The sequence below is a fragment of the Ailuropoda melanoleuca genome, chromosome 9 (genome assembly GCF_002007445.2).
Source record: "Ailuropoda melanoleuca isolate Jingjing chromosome 9, ASM200744v2, whole genome shotgun sequence".
NCBI classification, from domain to species: Eukaryota; Metazoa; Chordata; class Mammalia; order Carnivora; family Ursidae; genus Ailuropoda; species Ailuropoda melanoleuca.
The window spans coordinates 41,550,299-41,567,044 of NC_048226.1; the positions used below are offsets into that span (position 1 = coordinate 41,550,299).

General features: G+C 37.2%; 1 protein-coding gene across 1 annotated transcript in view; it reads left to right on the plus strand.

Moving 5' to 3' along the window:
- The window catches only part of C9H8orf34 (chromosome 9 C8orf34 homolog), a 366,424-nt gene that overhangs the window by 70,226 nt on the left and 279,452 nt on the right, over positions 1–16,746 (plus strand). Inside the window, 3 exon segments of the mRNA XM_034668153.1 lie at positions 6,032–6,179; positions 12,966–13,097; positions 15,371–15,499. Coding sequence (XP_034524044.1) covers positions 6,032–6,179; positions 12,966–13,097; positions 15,371–15,499 — 409 coding nt within the window.

Sequence of the window (16,746 nt, forward strand, 5' to 3'; positions counted from 1 at the left end):
ATCCAGCTCAACTCAGGGGACCGGCTGAAAAAGGTGTCCCCTACTCCTCCGCCATCTTAACCTCCTCCTAATTTTGTTTCTTGTTAACATTCTCCTGAGGTTAAAAGGAACAAAAGTAGTACTTAACCTTTTAGAGTAATGAAGTACAAAGTAACTTACTCTCAAGGAAGTAATTATGTAAGTAATTTTGGGGCAGAATGCCATACTGTCAATATGCTGTGGGACCCACAACAAGGATTCTTATCCTGGAGTCCGTGAAACCTGGTCAGCCTATGGATGAGTAAACACCAGGAATGTTACGTAAAATTTGGTGTTTGTGTGTACATATGTGCTTTTTCTGTTTGTTTTTTAACTAAGGAGTCCCTTAGCTTCCATTAAATGAAATGATCTTTTATTAAAATATTTTCTACTGTTGACTGCTCATTTCAGTTTTAATAACGACTCTATGATGAGCTACGTCCTCACTCATGGTTTTGCTTTTATCTACTGGACATTAAAATGTATTTTGAGACATTCATCATTGTTATTTAATTAGTATCCATTCTCCAGCTCATTAATTGTGCTAATGTTACATACAGTACACGGTTATCTATTATTAGATATAATAGCCCTAAATTCCATTAGTCCTTACATGTTGTATAATATAAATTTGCATTCAGTAATTACTTAATGGTTCTTTAAATTGTTTTTCAAAATTTTTAAAAAGAATGTTATCTTCATCTGTATATTTTTAAAATTAATATATTTGAATTAGTACCAGTAACAAAATTATAATTAACAAGGTAACAGATATTAATGCAGGGGACTGTCTCAATATATAGTGTATTCATGAAGTTAAAGTCTGTAGTTGATAATAAACTATATTAAGAGGACATCTATTAGTGTTGTAACCAGAAAAATAAAGCCAATAAAAAGATGCGGTATACATATATAGCATCAAAAATGTATGCTATAAAATGTGATAAAAATGGTAATGATAGCAGTAGTAATAATAAACATATAAGCATATAACAATATTATGATGTAAATATATAAAACTAATAGTAAACATGAAAATAAAAGCTAACACTTCTTTCGGGTGGATCATTACGGGTTCAGTCAGGAAAACAGAAGCCACTCTATGTATCTGGGTCATATCGGGTTTAAAACAAACCAGTTTATGTGATGGTGAGTTAGAAGTTGGGACACAGAGGCCAGGGAAATGCTGCTGAAGGTTGTGGGGCTGTCACCAAAGGCAGGACAAGGTGACCCTGAAGGTTTCTCCCTGGAGCACAGAAGTAAGTGGCTCTCAAATGCTTGCCTGGAAGTTGCTGCAGTCTCCAATACCTTTGCAGAGCTCCCAGAGCTATCCCAGTCTGCAGTGGTCTTCACAGATTTGCTGGGGAACTGCTGTGAATTTTTCATCTGCCTTCATACATGCCTGCAGTTAATTCTGGAGAATTTCTTCTGCCTCTCTATACTCTTTCCAAGTCTCCTCTGAATTTCTTACCCTGGAAACTCTAACCCAGCTCATATAAAGGAAATTTGGGAAACAGTTCCCAGCCTTAGAAGGAAATATAGACAACCTATTATAGTAGGCTACATATATCCCAACCACTTTATGAATGCTTTGTAGCCATCTTATTTAACCCTCCTGGCAACTCTATGATGTAGGTAGTATCATCACATTTAGTAGATGGAAGTATTGAATGTTAAAGTGATTGTCTTGCCAAAGTCTTATAGCTAGTAAGTAGAAGATGATTTTAAAAAGTGTCCATTTTGGGTGCCTGGGTGGCACAGTCATTAAGCGTCTGCCTTTGGCTCAGGGCGTGATCCCAGTGTTCTGGGATCGAGCCCCACATCAGGCTTTGCTAGGAGCCTGCTTCTTCCTCTCCCATTCCCTCTGCTTGTGTTCCCTCTCTTGCCAGCTGTCTCTGTCAAATAAATAAATAAAATCTTAAAAAAAAAATAAGTGTCCATTTGATTTCAAAGCTTTGGTGACTAATCATTACCTTATCCTGTGTCTTCTATTGCATTTCGTTTACATTAGTAATATTATTAATATTAGTTAAGTATGAATTGAATCCTCCATTGATGACAGTTGTTAATATATTTTGTTTGCAACATTAATGCCCCAAATTTAACTAAGCTTGTAAATGCAAATCGATCACATTAAAATTAATACCTACATTTTATCAATCCCCAGGTCCTTAGCCTAAAATTTCCACAAATGTTTTTGTTCCAGGGCAGGAGTGCTATTACCACTTCCATTGTTGTTTGAATTTTTATGTGCCCACAGCCAACATCTCCCAGAGAGCCTTGGCTAAAGGAAGACTTGAATGTCACTGAAGCAGCAGATGAGGAGGGTGCGCCACACTCTAGGCCTGATTCTGGCTGAAAAGGTGGCCAAGGCCATTAGTAAAAGAGGCCCAGGTGGGTCCTCTCCAAATCTTGCCCAAGTTCAGGGCAGCCACTGAACTGTTGGCCTGAGCTTTGGGGAGGGCCTTAGTCATTGAGCTGGAAGGCGGGGTCCAGTGCCTGGTCCTGAGGGCTGGGGAGCAACTCCCCACGGTGGCTCCAGCATCTCCTTTGGGTCTGAGGCTGGAGTCGCACGTAAGTTGGGCGGGGCAGGAGGAGTGGGTTTATGGCAACTGGCAGGACTTCGGAGACGCCGGGTACCCTGCAGCCAGCTCCTGGACCACAGGGTTAGGGGGCGTCATCAGGGCTTGTCCTGGTTCCCGGACTCCGGGGGTGTCTACTTCCCGGGACAGGCTTGCGTAGGAGTCCAAAGAGCGGCGTCAGTGTCTCTCCTTTGGGGCAGTTGCGGAGGTGTCTGCATCCTGGGGCAGTGTAAAGGCGTTGTTACCCAAGGACTCTACTCTCTAGGCGCTCGGGCGCTCTTAGTGGTCTGGGGCAAGCGGGCGGGCATCCGCACGATGCCGGTCCGTCGGGGACCGCGCGCTGGCGCGCGTGTCTGGGTTTGGGTCTGCGCCTGCGCGGGGGCGCCGTCACGGTAGAGCGGGAAGTCGCGAGCGTGCGCTGAGTTTCCGCGCTGTGGGCGCTAGCCTGCGGACTCTGCTCGCTGACGCCCAGAGCGGGCCACAGGTGGCAGATATAGTGTGGACGGCCAGGCGCGTTGTCTCCATCTTGGTCAGGTTCTAGCACCCAGGGAATTTCATGTCACAGGTAAGAACTGTAGATAAGCCTCTTCTCCCTCCCCGGAAGTCCAGCGTCTTTACCTGACACCAGTTGCTGTTTTAAAGTATTTTTTGCCTTTGTGCGAATGATCCCTGGGAAACTTTTCTTGCAATAGGGTTTCTGTCGCCAACCCGACATTCTAGCAACACGACTCCTTTCTCATTTCCCCAATCTATCCAACCTTCAGTATGCTTCTGTGTATATAAATGTGGGGCGGGATCGTGGCGGTAGCAGTCATCTTTTTTATTGCTAGGAGCATCTTTGCAAATCTGAGGATTTAAAATTTCACGTCTGGAAAAGAGGTTTCTGTCCAGTTCAAGTCCTCAGTATTATTCACGTCCTAATGTTAGTGGATGTATGGACTGAGAGTCAGGATAATTCCTCTTATAAGCAATAATCTAGAGTTAGATTGTTGTCCAGTCAAGGTACCCAACATACCCTATTGCAAACATTAACTGTTTTCATTTTATTTAAGACTGAATTTGTCCTGTGTTGTTAATATATATTCATTAACGGAATATAAGAATATCCAAAATTAATTACTAGGCTAATGAAATTTTAAAATTTACCAGTGATTATTTGGTTTATTATGACCATATGACCCATCTTCTAAAGACAATATAGGAACACTTCAGTTTTTTTTTTAAAAGAAAGAAAATACCCACAGAAACTTTCCATCTAATTTGAAAGGTAAAAAGAAGTGCATGAGATCTCCAGAGGTTTCAGAATAGAAGTTGCTATGGCTTTAAAGCCTTGTTATCTGACCTGATTTTGCTTTATCTGAGTGCCCAGGCCTTCTGTGACAAGAGTAATCTAGTTGGTTTTTCTATTTATTTTTATTTTTTTTTTGGGTAATGTACAATGAATTTAAATATATTTTATAATACTTCTTTTCTACAGAAGCAAAATCCAAAATGTTTTAAATTGCATTCTACTGATGTATAGGTGAGGTTTAATTGAACCCTGCATAGTTTTAACCACAGTATAATGACTTCTTTAGTTTTAACTAATAGTTGAGATCTTAAATAACAGAAATAAAGAAGACCCATACCAACTGGTTGTTGCTTATTTCTTTTTCAGAATATATTTAAAAAAATCACATTTGTCTGATAAATATTTTGCTACGCAGTGTTTTTGTGGTAGAAATCCTTTCTTCTTTTTAGTTCCAACTCTGCGTTCAGTCTGCACATTTAAGATACCTTGAATTTTTTTATCCATGTCTCTGAGATCATCTTGGAATCTTGTCATCTACATAATCTTTGTAGCCTCTACTCAGATAAATCTGTGTGTTTCTAGACTGTTAGAAATGTTAGCAAATATCCCTGAGATATCATGATAGCAGTTTCTTGTAGAGGAAATTTGAAGAGTGTATTTTGCTGGGCTAAGAAATCTATGAATGCTTTAATTGTTGTTTATTAGGACATTAAGCGACTTTAATTATTAATATTTACCTGGGGTCAGCAAACAGAGAATTAATTAATTAGCCCATTCATTCATTCATTCATTCATTCATTCAATAACATCTCTGAGCTATGAAGAGTTCCAGGTCCTAGCAAAAAAATAGAGATCAAACCAGGCCAGCCCATGTTCTTAGTGCTGTAGCAGAGGGCGAGCAGAGACATGTACAAAAAGATGAGCAAATATTTAATGCGATGATTCTAGAGAGTACTAAATGCTATGAAGAAAATAAGATAATGGAAGCAATAAAGACTTACGAAGATTTGTTAGGGTAAGCCTCTCCTAAGAAGATATCATTAGAGACAAATGATGACAAGGCAGCCATCTGAACTTCTGAGAGAAGAGCATTCAAGGCAAAAGAAATAGGCCATCAACAAAAATAGACAACGGGATGGGGGAATTTCCAGTATTCCTTCTGTTAGTACTCCTAATATCTAATTTTCTGGCCCACTCATAAGACCATTTCCTCTCACAGAGTCTAAACTTAAAATGATAATTAGGCTAGAATTCTGGGCTAAAACTATCAAGGTGAAATGTGATTGATATGAATGTACAATGGTGCATACAAGTTCACAAACCTAGTTACCCAACACAAAATGATATCCACGTGGCTTGGCAGCTGTTCATATGAGAATAATCTGGGGATTCTAACTGACCACAAATTGGAGCTTGCTCTTTGCTGCTCCTGACTGGAAAAAGCAATGTATAGATATTACCCCCAGGCAGCTTTCCGCCCAATATAAGGCATCATTATAGCTGTCTAAAAATGGAACAGGCTGCTTCAGCAGGTAGAGAAATCTTCATTGCTTAACTCATTTAAAAAAAAAAAAAAGAATGAATACCCATCAGGGCTTTTGGAAAAAGTAAATTCTGTATTGTTTGGAGACTAGTTTAGACACATTTTGGTTTCTGCGAATCTGTGGCTTGTTAACTTGTTTCTTTTATTCCAACACAATTTTCTTCATTTTGGGATATTTGTATATGGTTAAGAAGGAAAAATAACATTGGTATATAAGGTATATGGTGAGGTTTACCAAAAGTTTAGTCTGTAATGACATTTCTCAAAATAGTAACCTGAGCCTTAAAATTCTTGGGCTATAGTTTTTAAAAGAATTTAGATCAAAGTTCTAGTATTTCTTTGGCCAAGTAGAATAATAAAAATAAATATAAGTAAATATATCTTGGCTTTGCATGTGTTAGCTGTATGACATAGTTTACATTTCTGCACTTCACTTTCCTCACAAGGAGGACAGTAACTTGTACCTGCCTTAAAACATTATTATTAGCATTAAATCATTTGCTGTGTGTAAAGCAGTTAGAGCCTGTCATTAGTAAGTGCTATATAAGTGTTCACTGTTATTATTAAATATAAATGTATGCTCTATTCTGCCTTCAGGAATTAATGACCAAATTAATAACTGAAACACCTGACCAGCCAATCCCATTTCTCATTGACCATCTTCAGTCTAAACAAGGAAATCGCGGACAACTTCAAAGAACTTTATCTGGATCTGCAGCTCTCTGGGCAGAAAGTGAAACATCAGGTAAGTGAAAAAATATATTTTACAGTTGATTTTTTATATATTTAATGTAAAATGTACAAAAGTCTTTCTGATTATAAGATAAATGTAGATGGTTACCAAGGGTTTCATGTATTCATTTGCTGCTTCACTCATATGCTAAAATTTCACTCATGTGTGGAATTTCAGAGAAAAAACTAATGAACAAATAAAAAAAAACAAAACAAAGAAGACTCTTAAATACAGAGAACACACTGGTGGTTGCCAGAAGGGAGATGGGGGGGGAATTGGGGTGAAATAGATAAAAGGGATCAAGAGTGTACTTAGCTTGATGACCACTGAGTAATGTATAGAATTGTTAAATCATTATATTGTACACCTGAAACTAATATAACACTATATGTGAATTATACTTCAAAAAAGAAAAAAATTAATTTGTCATAAAATATTCTTTTTTTTTTTTTTAAAGATTTTATTTATTTATTTGACAGAGATAGAGACAGCCAGCGAGAGAGGGAACACAAGCAGGGGGAGTGGGAGAGGAAGAAGCAGGCTCACAGCAGAGGAGCCTGACGTGGGGCTCGATCCCATAACGCCGGGATCACGCCCTGAGCCGAAGGCAGACGCTTAACCGCTGTGCCACCCAGGCGCCCCTGTCATAAAATATTCTTGAATATGAATATTGTTATATATTATGCTATGTATTATGCTTCAAAATATGAGAATCTGTGTGAGTTCAATTTTAATAGAAGTAAGATTAAAATTTGCATGAAAAGATTTCTTTGTGAGTTCAAACTAATTATTCTAAACTTTTTTCTTTTCATAAAGAATTTGAATTAAATGCTTATAGCTTATCTGTAGAAAGAAAGGTAAACAGAGATTTTTAAAAAGTTACCTTTCACTTTGCCCAAAGTGATGATTATTCTCTATTTCCTGTGGTACCTATTTTTATCTTATGTAGTAAGTTTAACTTTAGGAAGATTAATTTATTCCGGACATTGGGGAACCAACCTGCAATACCTCATCTCCCTGATAAGCACTGATTAAGATAATTGGGTAGACCCGACTTCAATCATTGCTTATGGATTATGTGTCTGATAGCTTTTTTTACATACTGGTTTTTTGATTTGGCATTTACTTCTAAAACCAAATCTCCCATGCCTGTTTTGTCAAGAGCCAACTCCTTGCCTAATTCCCACGGGAATCTGACTGACAGGACTCCGAATGTGTTCCTGACATCTTCACTTTTCTTTTCCTCTTCATGCTTTATGAGATCCTCTGAAAGGATTTTGGTCCTCTTTGGCTATATTCTCACATTGGTACCTTCATGAGACCATGTCTCAAAGCCATACTAAAGGGGGTAGGGAATAGGGTATCCTCTGAAAGAGTGTAGAGTTTTCTGCTGGCAGTTATCCATACAGAAGATATCTGCATTATACAGGAAACAAGGATACAAATTTTTGGCGTATGAAAGAGAGAACTCTTGCATTTTCCTGGCCTCATTTTCTTGGGTTTAGATTCTAAGTAGCATGGGTATATAAGCATGAACTCTGGTTTGTAGGTGCAAACATGGCACCCATCATGTAAAGGCAGACCATATGAAATCTATGAGCCCAGTGAAGTGCATATGAGCCCATATTTATAAATTATAGTATCTGAAGAGATAGTAGTATGTTAAACTCTGCAGTTTTAATCATCACATGTTTAGTATCTCATACTTTCCTTGAGTCAGAAGTCTGTACCTACCACGACTAGATCCTCTGTCTAATCTCACAAGGGTGAAAATCAAGGTATCAGCTGGGTTGCATTCTCATCTGGAGTCTGGAATAAGAAAGAACCTGCTTCCAAACTCATTCTGGTTGTTGGCAACATTAATTTTCTTGCAGCTGTATGACTGAGGTTCCTGTTTCTGTGCTGGATTTTAAGCCCGGGGCTGCTGCCAACTCCTAGATGCAATCCGCAGTTCCTTGCCACGTGGCTCTTTTACATCATGGCAGCTTATTTCTTTAAAATCAGCAAGGGACTTTCTGTCATTCAAGTCTACTTAACATATATAACATAACATAATCATAGCATTGACATTCCATCACTTTTACCATATTCTGTTGGTTTGAAACAAGTCAAAGGTTCTGTCTAATACACTTAAGGGGAGGAAATTATATAAGACATAATGGGGGGTGCAGAGATCATGGGGATCATCTTAGAATTCTGACTAGCACAGGTACTGATGCCTTACTGCTTGGAGAGGGTGAAGGAGGGGAGGAGATTATTATAACTCCAATTTACTGTCTTGGGTAGTGGCATAAATACTTATTTAACAAAGTAAGATGGGAACAAAGGAGTACATTTGTGAAGGACAATAATAAGTCCACTTCCTATTGATGACTTTGAGTTTCTTGTGAGGCATCATAGTAGATAATTCCAGCAGGCAGTTAGATATGGATCGAAGACTCTGGGATGGGTCAAGGCAGGAGTCACAGAGTGGCATTCAGTATCATACGCATAATCGTTAAAGTTACGAGAGGGAAAGAATGGAAGAAGTCGTGGTCAAATTTGCCAGTAGAGTGGGAGATGCACTGGGGAAAGCAAGTGTGAGATTGTATCTGATGCCCGAAATATTGTCTTTTTATTAAGAAGTGAGGTTGTTTGCTGAGGACAGGAGGGTTGGGAATTGAATAGGGGAGATTGAAGTGATGCCAGTTGTGAAAAGTCACCAAGGAAAAGGAGAAAATAGTTGGCAAAAGGAATAAAAAAAAAAAAAGACTGTGAGGCAGTTCTGGGGCCTCTCTGAGGTTGAAGACATGAGTGACTCTTAGAAAGCATCAGCAAAGTTGTGATTTTCTTCAGCAGTGCCCAGAAGCCATGGGAAGGGAGCAGAGCCAACAGTTTGAGGGACTGAGTGAGAATTGTGGTTGTGGCATGGCAAGGGTGGAGGACAGAAGAACAGTTTTGCAAAGGAGTTGAGGACATTTGTGAGCAATTTATTTAAGTGATCAAAGCACATGGTCTGGTATGAGACGGTAGTGAGCAAGGAAAGGAAAAGAGTTAGACAAAAAAGCAAATCAGAGAGCTGAAGATAAAGACCTTTAGAAGGCCAATGCAGGGGTAGGTGCTGTGAAAATATGAGAGAGGTTAGAAGGACAGGAGATTGTGATATTTGAGATCAAGACTTCTGAGGTGGAGAGAGTCCAGATAATGAGAAGGTCCTGTTGGTGCCTTAGTTGTGGGGTATCTTAATTATCAGGGAAGTGAAGCTTTTCAGAGTTAAGGAGGATAAGGAAGTATGAGACTTAATGCATGATGTGTCTGAGAATTAAGAAGATGAAACCAGAGTTGCATTCAAGTTGTTGAAAAGTTGAGGGAGACTCTGCTAGTATCTTGGGTTGGGCTGTGGAGTAATCGGGAGCAAAGTGATGGCAACAGTGAGGAGCAGTGAGTAGTGTAGACAGGCAGCATTTACCACCAGAGAGGAGGGACTTCCGGCTTACTGGTGTTGGGTCAGGAAAACCCATGGTACCACATGGGGGAACGAACCCTCTATTCCAGGAAACTGCAGAGGAGGGAGCGCTCTTGTGGAAACAGTGAGGTCTCTTAAAACGTTAAAGAGGGGTGTTGAGGATAGAAAAGTTGTTTGTCTACCATGGAATATATGTTCCAGAAGGTGAAGGGGCAAAATTTTAGAGAGAAAGAGTGTGACAGAAGGGAGAAGGAAAGCATAGGATAATTCTTGGATATGAATATAAGTGGTGAAGTTATAATTTGGGTAACAGTAAATAATGTCCGTTTACACCTTGACTGCAATTTTGAATTGTTTTTTTCTAATGGACAATAATAATGGTGCATGTTCTAATTAGCTAGAAATTATCTCAATATTCAAAGTATTTTGGTATAATATCTTTTAAAAATATCTTAAGTTGTCCATTGCCTTCAGATGTATCCAGCGACTCAGGACACAACATCATTTAAAAGTCTGTCATTTAATATTACTGTGCAGAAATCTGAAGCCTTCCTTATTTTTATTTCTTTTTAGATATATAAGTAGTTTTCTTAAATACTTATGAGATTTGTTTTTTCTTTCTTTCTGATATTGACAAGTTTTACTGGGAGTATATCTTGATGATTATCTTTTTTCTTTAAATTTTTTTCTTATATTCAGTGAATCTTTTCAATCAGCAAATCCAAGTCTTGAGCCTAAAACTGTTTTCCTCTTGTGTACTTAGTTATTGCTCCCAATAACTTAGTTATTGCTTCTATTATATTTGTTTTCTATTCTATTTCTTCTTCAGGAAAATCAGCTATGTGTAAATTGAGTTTGCTTTGCTGTTCTTCATTCCTCCCATTTCATTTCACATTATATTTGCCTTTCTTTATTGACTTACTTCTGGGGAGATTTGTCAAGTGTGCTCTCTGTGTCACTGATTCAATTTTCTGCAGTATCAGTTTTCTCTCTCTGGCTTTGAAAGCAAATTTAAATGTTGGTATTGCATTTTGGTTTATTGTCAATATTTCCTTATCTTCTTTATTCATTTCTGTCTGTAGTTGTATTTTATTGTAGGTTGTTTGATTAACCTATGTCCTCTCACATTTCTTTTTTGTTTCATAGAATCCATTTTCTTTATTTTTATTAAGAAGGCAATTAGCCACATTCTAAAATTTAAAGGTTTTTTCAGAGTAAATCTTTTCTAAAACTATGAATTTTCTTTGTATCTTGAACGCTGCATTCTTGCTTTTCATACTGAAATTTTTTTAGAATGATATTTTTTCCATTATTCAAATTTAAATGAGTATTCTATCTAGTATTAGGTTTGTCAGTCAATAGTATAGGTGGACTCCTCTTTGTCCCCTCAGAGTATAGCTCAGGACAATTTGGATCCCTTTCAAAAATTTTAGAGAGACAGAAGAAATCATGCTTGCCACTTAAATTCCATTATCAGTTGAATCCTATGGGTCTCTGCTATACTCATGAGTAAATTTGTCTCATCTTGTTTTCAATCAACTAAATAAGAATAGTATCATTGCTAGATTATTTAAGTTAATGTGGATTTTTCTCCTGGCCTGTAGTGGAAAAGCAAAAAAGCTACAAAATCCAATGTGCTATTCCTCCCTTTTTCTTTTAAGGTTTTTCTTTGTATCATGAAATGCTCTGTTTTATGATCAGGATTCCTTGTTCCTTCGGCCATATTGCATTAGAAGATATTGCGGTCCTACCGATCTTCCTAGTTCTTATGTTCCATAGATGAGAGAAACCATATGATAATTGTCTTTCTCTGGTAGTAAGGAGGGCACGTATTGCATGGTGCACTGGGTGTTATACGCAACTAATGAATCTTGGAACTTTACATCAAAAACCAGGGATGTACTGTATGGTGACTAACGTAATATTATAAAAAAAATATTATTATAAAAAAAAAAGAAGAAGATATTGTGGTCCTAGGGTGGATGTAGAAAGATAGATTCTCATAGAACAACAGTAACAGATGACTTGGATGTAGGGACAGTTATCATGGATGCCTAGAAATCTTCCAGTCCTTTTCTGATTTGCCTATCTTTTGTCTTATTCCTATCTGTGGAAATATGTTCTGCATTCTGGCAGACACAGACTGATATTTCTGTTCCTAGAGTTTTAGAATATTTATACCTCTTTTGGTATTGAATGGCATGTTGGAGGTAGTAAAATTAGGTAACAGCTAGTTTAGTACAACCTTCAGATATAAATTTAAGGAATCCATGTAATGTTTCATGATGTCTATTTGGTGTTTACAAGTGGGTGGTTAAAGATTGATGAGTCATTCATAAAGCTAGGATGATTTGATGACTTATATATTTAAATAAGAAGGCAGAAGGAAACTAAATTCTAAGGAATGTCACATAGATGAAAGAGGAAGATGAGGAAGCGGTGAATGAGACAGAGAAGGAAGAGTCAAATAGGTGATATGGAGATGAGGAGAATGTAAGGCCCTGAGGGTAAGAGAAGAAAATATTCCGCAAAGATAGGCCTGTCTAAAAATATGAAATGGTTGGCAAAGATGTTGAGATGGGTGAATTCTTGGAAAGATATTTTAATTTGTGAATTGGTATGACTTTGACCACCTTTGAAGGGGAGCTATAATTTTCAACAAAGTTGGTTGAATTACCCTTTCTTGAATAGAGAAGTGGAAAAAATGAGTGATGCTGGAGAAGGAATGGAGGTGACTGGCAGTGGTTTAATGTGTCTTAGAGAATAGTGGAAAACATAAAATCAGATGAGGAAAATATACATAAATGTTTATTTGCTTTTATTTTTTTATTTTTAATTTTTTAAAGATTTATCTATTTACCTTAGAGAGGGAAGAGGGCAAAGAAGATAATCTTCAAGCAGACTCCCCACTGAACTCAGAGCCCAGCACCTGCCAGATCAGATCCCACCACCCTTGAGATCTTGACCTGAGGTGAAAACAGGAGCCACCCAGGAGCCCCAGTTGTTTTCATTTACATTAGAATATAGTGCTTTATTCCATAATACCCATTTAAAGAATGTTATTTTAAGTAATGGTAATCCATGCCTGAAAGAGACTTTCCAGAAGCCTTTCACAGTTTAACATGATCTTAATCATATTAATACACAAATTGAATCATATCAAATTCAGAACTAAAATTTACAGGGGAAATTAAGCAAGAAATAATTTGAATATTTGCTTTATTTTTGATGTAAAGTGACCTATAGCTTTTGCCAGGCATATCTGATGATTTCACAGATTTAGTTATTGGTCAATCTTGAAATCACTTATTGTTGAGTTTATATAGATATTGTTTGTTTGTTTGTCTTAACAGAACATAAAGGAACAAGAAGGGATTTCAGAAGTTATGATAAGCCTTGGCAATTAAATGCAAAGAAGCCTAAAAAGTCAAAAAGTGACCTTGCTGTGTCTAACATTTCTCCACCATCACCAGAATCCAAATCATGTAAGGAGTTTTGTCATTCAAATGTTACTTAATGTATGTAAGTATGTATTATTAACAAAATGAAGAAAAGGTAAGAATTGAAGTCAAACTTTTTATATGATATTTCTGGCTAATAATCCTAATGAATGTCATATTCATTTCAGCAGTAGCATAGAACTTTATATATATCTACTCATACGCTCAAGCATGTTTAATTGATTTAGATCTTCTTGAGTATAATATTCTTTTAAGAATGTGAGCTGCCTGGAGCAGGTTCCTTGTCTGTCATGTTCAGTTGCAGCATTGTATCACATTTAAAGCAACACTAGCCCTACATTGAATATAGTATATAAAAGCAAATTAAATCTTTTAGAGGGAAAGGAAAGATTTATAGTAAAAAAATTTAACAAAATTTAAATTCTTAATCCTTCTCTCTTAGCCCCTTCAAATTCTACTTCCTCAGAAATAGTTTGCATATTTTCACATCCTTTGAAATAGTTTGCATCTTTTTACATCCTTTTCTTTGTACAAACTAGCATATACAGTATGTGTGAGCTTTATAAAACTGGCTTTAGACTATACACATTCTTGAGCAATTTGTTTTTATTATTTTAGAATGTGTCATGGATATATCTTCATGCTAAACTTAGATATAAGTTATAGTTTTTTTTTTTTTTAAGATTTTATTTATTTATTTATTTGACAGAGAGACAGCCAGAGAGAGAGGGAACACAAGCAGGGGGAGTGGGAGAGGAAGAAGCAGGCTCCCAGTGGAGGAGCCTGATGTGGGGCTCAATCCCATAACGCCAGGATCATGCCCTGAGCCGAAGGCAGACACTTAATGACTGAGCCACCCAGGCGCCCCCATAAGTTATAGTTTTTAAGAAGTGCATACTGTAGCATGCTGTGAATGTGCCATAATTTATTTATTCCCCTGTGGAAGAACAGTTTGATTACAGTTTTGCCTCCACAAACTATTAACTGAAATAAAAGAATATCTTGCAATTTCTGATAAAATAAACAACTTTGTACATACCTGCATAAATATAGGTGTTCTCATTTCTTTATGATAATTTACCCGACAAAAGTTTGCCCTTTGTCTTCTTGCTCTAATCTTGGCTTCTTGGTTTCTGGCTTTTTTCTCAACTGTCTTCTGAGACCATCCTTCCCAGCCATCCTGAGGATTCTCTTTTCCTCCTTCTTATGGAGGACCACCTGTTTCCTGAATCCCCAGTCTTTCCACTTTTAGGTTTATTTATTCATTTTGGTGGAGCATCTCCACTATAAGCTTTCTGAAAAAGAATGATTGCAAGATAAATATTTGAATCCTTACAAGTAACTTGATTGGCTCCTCAGTTGGATATAAAATTCTAAGTTAGAACTAATTTTCAGTTGGAATTTTGAAGGAATTTCTCCTGTGTCTTCTGAGGCAAGCATGGCTAGTAAGAAATCTGATGAGAACTTAATTGCTGTTTCTGTCCCTGAAAGCTTAGCTTTTAGGACCTTTTCTTTTTTGCCACTGTTGTAAAATTTTGTGATAATATGGCTTACATTGTTCTGGACATTTAATGGATCCTTCCAATCTCAGAAATGGGTTTTTTATGTTCTTATTACTTTGACATTTGTCCTTCTTGATTGATGCTTGAATGTTGAAATGTTATGAAATACCCATCATTTTGGGCATCTCTATCCTCAGGGATTAGATTTCAGTATTCTCTACTTCGCTAAATGCAGTTACCACTCCTCAATTTATACTGCATATTCCAAAAAAAAAAAAAAAACCCTGAAGATTTGCTAGTTCTTGCCTAATAATGTCTTCTCTTCTTGTTACACTAATTATTTGACCCCCCAAAATATTTAATATAGTTTTAGTAGGAATTTGGGAGAAGTGAAGATAGATGTGTTCTGTCTTCTGTTTTATCAGAAGACAGCAAAATGTCTTAAAAATATATACTAATTGCTGATGAAGAAATTAATAATTTTTAAGCTGCTAAAAGCTGATATAAAATACACTTTGCTTGTATGTTTTTCCCTAAGTTATAGGAATACCTTATTGTAAATCAGTACCTGAATTTTCTTTTTTCTATAAACAGTCACACTTCTCTCTACTAGTTCAGTTAAAACATTTAAAACCCAGCTTCATAACTTCCCCATTTGCCCATGAGAAAACTTTCCAAAACAAACATTTTTATTCTGTACATTGATCTTGATACAGTCTTTCACATAATGATGAATAGTAAATTTTTATCATTATGTAGCATGCTTATGAAGTAATCATTTTTTTTAAAACATAGTGCCAAGGTCAGTAGATCATCCTAAGTGGAACTGGCGAATTAAACCAGAAAGCTGTGATTTTGATGAATTGAACCACATCCTTCAAGAGAGCAAGAAGCTGGGAAAAGCCCTTGAGAATCTCTCTCGAAGTAAGTTCATTTACTTGATTGTAATTGAAATTCCTAACCAATATTAAAGAAGAAACATCTGTTACTATTGCCAGTAATCCATTTCCAACTTCCTCATTATAATTACATGAGAAGTTGTGAAAGTGTGTATGAAATTGGAAATGAGGATTGATCTTGCATTTTCCGCACGTTCCTGGGAAGACTGGTATAGAGAATAGGAGGAGCTGTATACACCGTTCCTGCCCCACCCCGTCCCTTGCCCTTGCTATTTGACTCCAGTCTCTCTACAGGGTCTCTGTTGCCTAGGTCAGTTGCACGCATATAATGGAATCTTACTCATTCTTCTCTTTTGAACTTCATTGTTTTGTCATTCTAAATGGTAAACACACTTATTGCCTCCATGAGTTTTTGATGTTTCTAAACTTTTTTAAAAAGTCTTTATTTAAATTCAATTTAGTTACATATTGTGTATTATTAGTTTCAGGGGTAGAGTTCAGTGATTCAACAGTTGAATTTAACACCCAGTGCTCAATTTATCAAGTGCCCTCTTTATTCCCCATCACCCAGTTACCCCATGCCCCCACCCACCCACTCCTCGAGCAACCTTCAGTTTGTTTCTTTTCTTTTTTTTTTTTTTTTTTTTAAGATTTATTTATTTGTTCGAGAGAGAGAGCATGGGCAAGAGCAGGAGCGGGGGCAGGGGCAGAGGCAGAGGAAGAAGCAGGATCCCTACTGAGCAGGGAGCCTGATGCTTGATCCCAGCGTCCTGGAATCATGACCTGAGCTGAAGGCAGATGCTTAACTGATGCCACCCAGGCGCCCTCAGTTTGTTTCTTATAGTTAAGAGTCTCTTACGGTTCCCCCCCGCTGCTTTTATCTTATTTTATTTTTCCCTCCCTTCCCATATATTCATCTGTTTTGTTTCTTAAATTCTACATATGAGTGAAGTCATATGGTATTTTTCTTTCTCTGGCTGACTTATTTCGCCTAGCATAATACGTTCTAGTTCCATCCATTTTCTTGCAAATGGCAAGATTTCATTCTTTTTTTTATGGCTGAGTGATATTCCTGTGTGTGTGTGTGCATATGTATATACACCACATCTTATTTATTCATTCATCTGTCAGTGGACATCTGGGCTGTTTCCACAGTTTGGCTGTTGTTGACATTGCTGCTATAAACATTGGGGTACTGATGTCCCTTTGTATCACTATGTTTGTATCCTTTGGTTAAATATCTAGAGTACAATTGCTCTGTCATAGAGTAGT